Raw genomic sequence first — 6,000 nt, 5'->3', positions numbered from 1 at the left:
TCATTCTCTCTCTCTCAAATAAATAAATAAAATCTTTAAAAAATAAAAAAAATAAAAAAATAAAATAAAATAAAAAAATAAAAACGCCACCTGCAATACAGTTTTTTTTTTCTTCAAAGATTTTATTTATTTGTTTGAGACAGAGAGAATGAGAGAGAGAGAGCACATGAGAGGGGTGAGGGTCAGAGGGAGAAGCAGGCTCCCCGCCGAGCAGGGAGCCCGACGCGGGACTCGATCCCGGGACTCCAGGATCATGACCTGAGCCGAAAGCAGTCGCCCAACCAACTGAGCCACCCAGGCGCCCTTGCAATACAGTTTTTAAGATCACAACCCAAGTGTAAGTTCTAGCCCCAGAGATGGTTTCTTAGCTTCTAAGATGATGATGAATCATGAAGGAAAATAAAGGGCCGAAAGGTGCGTCAGACGGGATGAGGGAGGGAGGCCCCTGGGCACCATGGAAAGAGTTTGGGCTTTGGAATCAGAAAAGTAGATTCAAATGCACATTCTTCTAACTAGAAGCTCCAGGACCTTGGGCAAGCCACCTTCCGCTGTCAGATGGGACTGATGATCCCTGCTTGAGGGCTGTGGGGGAGAAACAGAGACTGGGTGTCTCCAGCCGGAAGCACAGCACATGGCACGTGGTAACCACGTGGTGGTTACTATACTTCTGTTACAGATGCAGCAAATGGAAATAAACCATTCAGACAAAATTCTAGAGATAACCTGTTTATCCGTGGAGACTGCTAAAGTTCATAACATTAGAACTGTACAAGGACTATTTATTAAATGTTACACAATGAGGTCAAGTTGTATAAAAATCTGTCCAAAATTTGCTAAGTTAAGGGTGCCTGGGTGGCGCAGTCGGTTGAGCGTCCAACTCTTGGTTTCGGCTCAGGTGGTAATCTCAGAATCGTGAGATCAAGCCCCGAGTTGGGCTCCACACTCAGTGGGGAGTCCGCTGGAGATTCTCTCTCCCTCTCCCTTTGCCCCTCCCAATTGTGCTCTCTCTCGCTCTCTCTAAGTAAAGAAATCTTAAAAAAAAAAAAGATGTGGGCGCCTGGGTGGCTCAGTTGGTTAAGCGACTGCCTTCAGCTCAGGTCATGATCCTGGAGACCCGGGATCGAGTCCCGCATCGGGCTCCCTGCTCAGCAGGGAGTCTGCTTCTCCCTCTGACCCTAACCCCTCTCATGCTCTCTCTCTATCTCATTCTCTCTCTCAAATAAATAAATAAAATCTTTAAAAAAAAAGATGTGCTAAGTTAAAAAAAAAAAGAGTGTAGAATAATGTACATTTCCACTCTCCACTTTGGAAGAAAAAAGGAGTCTGTATAGGGACTCATTCACACATTTGCAATCAGAAACGGAAAATTCTTGGAAGGATACACCAGAAACGGTGGATAGCAGCTACCTGAGGGGACTGGAAATGGAGGCTGAGTGGGAAGGAGATTTGTGTTTCATTGCAAATGTACTTGTTTGTTTGCAGTATTTAGCTCAGATGCATGATATTTTAATAACAGTAACATTACTAAAAATACGTCTGTGAAAATATAAACCTTGTCTCATGAAGAACAGTTAAGCCTTGGGAAGACCCTGTTCATAGACCGCACCAGCTGTTATGAGACCACAGGTAAGCATCTCCCCAGGTACCAGGAAGCATCACGACTGACCTCATTTCCATCACTTCTCGCCTGCTTTCTTCGTATTTGTCCTTCCACTCCGAGACTTCTCTCTCCTTGGTTATGATCTGGCATCAGGGAGAAGAAAGCGGTGAGCCCCAGAGGACTGAATTCAGATCTGAGCAATTCACAGACCCGAGATAAGGAGACATTGAATTAAAACTTCCTACACCAAACAATAATTGTATTGAGAGAATTTCCCGGAGCATGAGACAGAAATAAACCAGATATCAGACTCCCACAATGCCCCACCAGGGAGCAACTAAAAGCATGTGCTTTCTGTTCTAAATCAAACAAGGCCACAGAGGCTCATTAAACAATGGTGTCTAGGAAGATCAAAGATGGTTTGCTACCCGTCTTTGCCCACAGTGGTTGCAGGACAAAGACCGTGTCCAAAGATGCTGGCCTTGTGGATCGTGTGTGTGTGTGTATGTGTGTATATTTATTTACATGTGGCAGAAACTGGAGCTTTCCCAGGGAAACCAGAGCCGGCCTCCCCTGAGCCACACCCACGCCATAATACCTCTGCTCTGGCAATCCGGAGTGCGGAGTCCAGGTCAGGCTGCTGGAACAGAAGGCCTGCGGGCTTCTCCACCTCGGAGGTCCCGATGCGGGAGTACAAGGCTGTTTTGGAGATGGAGACATCTGTTGGGTGAGCAGCCTCTCTCTGTGGAATGGTTTTTAATTAAAAAAAATAATAATAAAGTTAATACGACTCCTATGACAAAGAGGATTTGCATTCAGCCTCTCGTGGATGGGTCAGTTGTATGGTTTTGAAACAAAGAACATCAGAAGTATGAGAAAATGCTTGGGCTGATGAGTGGGGAAAGGCCAGACACAATCTATGGAAATCGATCATTTGGCCCCAGCACTGGCAGACAAAGGAGCTTAATAGCAGAGGCCTCCCCAGCTCCCCACTTCGGGAGTCAAGCACGTCTGGTGCTTGCTTATCACTGCCATTTATCACACGCAGAGGCATTTAGGCATAGTGCTTAAGAACCAAAGCCATTTTCCAGCAGGCTCCACTTCCAAAATAAAAGCCTGATGGTGAACGATGCTGAATTCTAATCTGCATGTGCCTAGTTTTGAATAACTGCAAATCTGATCATTTTTGTAAGACTGTCTGCATTTCAATTTGGAGGGGGGTGGGCATGTGTTTAGCTCTGTTTGAAAGGATATGCTCATACAAAGCTTAAGGCCTACTGAACCTATCAACCAACGTCACCTACAAAAGCTAGTTTCTGGATGCCTCAAGGGAGGAGTTACTTTGCAGCTACGTTGCCTTAAGTTTGCTGTGTCAACGGCAAAATTGAAATCTGGATCAATGACAGTATCCGCATTTGTTGGTAAGACCCTCAACAAGTGGTGGGATTCCCCACCCCCGCCCACAACAGACACTGGTCTGACTGTCCAGGACAGCCACTAGCCTCCTGGAAGGGAGAGAGGAGAGGACCGCGGTTACTCTTTCTCCCTTTGCACAAAGAGCTCAGCCATTTCCATCACACTTGAAATGCCATGTTAGGAGCATCATCAACCAGCACAGCAGGGGCCAGCGGTCTAATTCTACTGCAAGAGACTCCAAACCAAGCACACTCTCAGTCCTATGCATTAACCTCCTGGTGCTGGCATGGCTGCCAAGGCAAACCTGATTCCTAGAGTCCAATTCGATGTGGAGTAATGGTGGTCTGCCAGTCAGAGTGTGACTGCAGCTTCCTGGGGAAATGGATGAGAAGTGAGCAGTGAACACAACACCCAGGTGGAGGAGAAAGAGAGATCTGGAGAAAGAACAGGGAGGACTGGTCTTGGAAGTGGAAGCAGACAAGATTAAAGACCCAACAATGAGGGGGAGGGGGCGCCCCTGAAGGTACTCTCTCTTCCATCGCAAGAACAGGCAACCTCACCCCACTACTGGGTCAGAGAACATGAACTTGAAATGACTTAGAAAACTCAGGCAGAAATTTAATGGATAGGACTGGAGATGACAGAGTTAGGCCCAGTTAGTTGTACACATGCATGGTGAATGACATGGTTTTGGTTGTCCTAAAAATGGACTTGGGTTTCACTGGCCCTGCCCGGCCTTGCGTATTTGGGCTCCCTGCGCAGGGGGACCCGAATGATTACTCGGGTCAGAGAGGGGAGGGAGCACACTGAAGGCCCTGGAGACACACTCTCCTGTCAAATGGGATGCCATGATCTTTCCATCCTCAGGTCCTAAAGCAGCCTCCATTACAGGACATTTGACCAACGCACAGAAGCAGGCAGGCTGACCTCTCAGAAGAAAGCATGCCACCAGACCAGGGTGTGGAGCCTCTCCCGTGCATGGGTTCATCTCTGCTGTCTGAAATGTTTTCAAGGCTCTACTTGTCATGGGAAACTTCTCAGGAAGTAAATAGAAAATTATACCCAGAGGTCTTGTTTTCGACTCAGGTCATGATCTCAGGATCATGAGATGGAGTCCTGCCTCCTTGGGCTCCGCGCTCAGCAGGGAGTCTGCTTAGGACGTGCTCTCCCTCTCCTCTGCCCCTCCCCCTGCTCGCTCTCTGTCTCTCTCTCAAACAAATAAGTAAATAAATCTTGTAAAAATTTTTTTTAAAAAAGAAAATTATACCCAGACTAATAAGACTCTATTTGTCTTTGTGGAGGAAATTCATAGACAAAAGATTCTGAAGAGAATTGGGGAAAAAAAACAACAACAAAACTGTTCCTGTCACTTTTTAAGTAAAATAATGTGTCCTTTGAAAAAAAATTAGAATAAAGTTTCAAAATGGAAAGAACACTAGACACCATCTAACGAATCGTGGGCCTTTGGAAGATGAAAAAAAATGGAAGATTTAAGGGATTTGGCCAAAAGGTTTCCCAGAATGAGATTCAGTTCTGACTCCAAACAAGCCAGCTCTCTGAAGTGTGAGGGGAAATGAACTACATCTAACTTTATCATGCTGGGCAGAAACGAAATCCGACCAATGCAGGAACTGATGATCTTAAAGCTGCCAAAGTCCTTTGTACAACAAGGAAGGGAAGGGAAAATAAATACATTAATGAGCTTTCTAAGTAAACACAATGGTTAACCACCACATATAGTGACTCATGATCACCTTTCACCCCAGCCACCTGGTGTTTTCAATAAAGGAACAGATGACTTTAGAATCCATTTGAATTCTGCCTGGAGTATCTGCATGTTAATGAAATTCAAGGTACACACCCTGGTTTTCTCTTACAACGGAGAATCATTTCTAACAGAGATAGGTTTGTTTCTCACTGATATTTTAACATCAGGCTTAGATTAAGCTTTGCTTCTCCTGCATAAGGCCCCATTGGCTGCTTTAGGGGAGCCCCAAAGCCAAGAGAATCACAAATTAAAATGTGAAATGGCCACAACTCGGAAAGAGCATGAGCCTTTGGAACCAACTTCCAAACCCTCAATCCACTCACTCACATCTGGGTCCCTCAGGGGACCCCGAGGGTGCCGCCACCCTCAGACCTGCAGACCGCATGCCTGGGGCCCTTCTGGCCTTGGCAGTCTCAACACTTACCCAGGCTCACAGTCCTCCTCATGCCTGGTTCCCTGTTGCTAGGCCTCAGGGGAAGCTGACACCTGGAACCAAGGTGGAACCACAGCAAGCTGGGCCATGGTCATGGAGAGTGGACCAGGCTGGGCCCTTGCAGGGTATCCAGGCTACATGGCGCCAGGTGGGGCAGGAGAGGGGCCTCTCCTTGGGGAGCTGCCGCATCCAAACTTGACAGCAGCTCAGGATGACAGATAGGTGGAAGACACTCAGTATGTGCCCTATTCACGCCCACAGGAGGCGCCACCAGCCACCTGACTGGCCATTCCTTCCTGCTGAGTCAAGACGTGGCCTCCATCCTTCTCACCACAGGCTGTGAGCAATGACCGCCAATTCCCCAAACCGGCAAACAGAAGCTTAAACCCAGGCGCCAGGCCTCTGTCCCTGCTCTTCAGACCCGTTCTTGCACCTTTCAGGCATCATGTTGTGAAATCCGGGGCTGGTGGGTGGTTTCTGGACACAGCACTAGGGAAGGAGCTCCTGCTGTCAGGCCACTCACCAATTCAGGTTGTCCCAGACCTAACTCCTTCTCCCGCCCCCCCTAAAATCCAGGTCTGCCTTTATCGGCCAGGACTCCTGGAGAAGAAAGATTAGCACCCTTTCCCTCCCAAAGGGCCTGCTTCTAAGACTTCCTCTGGTCCGGAAGCTTGCCATTTGTATGATCCCTGTTCCCACATGACCCAGACACATCCTTCATTCTTTATATCTGGGTCCCCTCATCCAGAAAGGCCAATGGCTTTAGGGATCGCCACCAGTATC

General features: G+C 47.4%; 1 protein-coding gene across 7 annotated transcripts in view; it reads right to left on the bottom strand.

The window, feature by feature from the left end:
- Positions 1–6,000, bottom strand: part of TACC2 (transforming acidic coiled-coil containing protein 2) — a 200,851-nt gene that overhangs the window by 13,694 nt on the left and 181,157 nt on the right. For all 7 annotated transcript variants that reach the window (XM_035030488.1, XM_035030507.1, XM_035030481.1 and 4 more), the window contains 2 exons: positions 2,199–2,342; positions 1,667–1,743 (listed from right to left, as the gene is read on the bottom strand). In XM_035030488.1, the coding sequence (XP_034886379.1) occupies positions 1,667–1,743; positions 2,199–2,342 (221 nt within the window). The remainder of the gene's footprint in view (positions 1–1,666; positions 1,744–2,198; positions 2,343–6,000) is intronic.

Source organism: Mirounga leonina, unplaced genomic scaffold (assembly GCF_011800145.1).
Source record: "Mirounga leonina isolate KUSES-001 unplaced genomic scaffold, KU_Mleo_1.0 Mir_114, whole genome shotgun sequence".
NCBI lineage: Eukaryota > Metazoa > Chordata > Mammalia > Carnivora > Phocidae > Mirounga > Mirounga leonina.
This window is presented reverse-complemented; position numbering and strand designations above follow the sequence as displayed.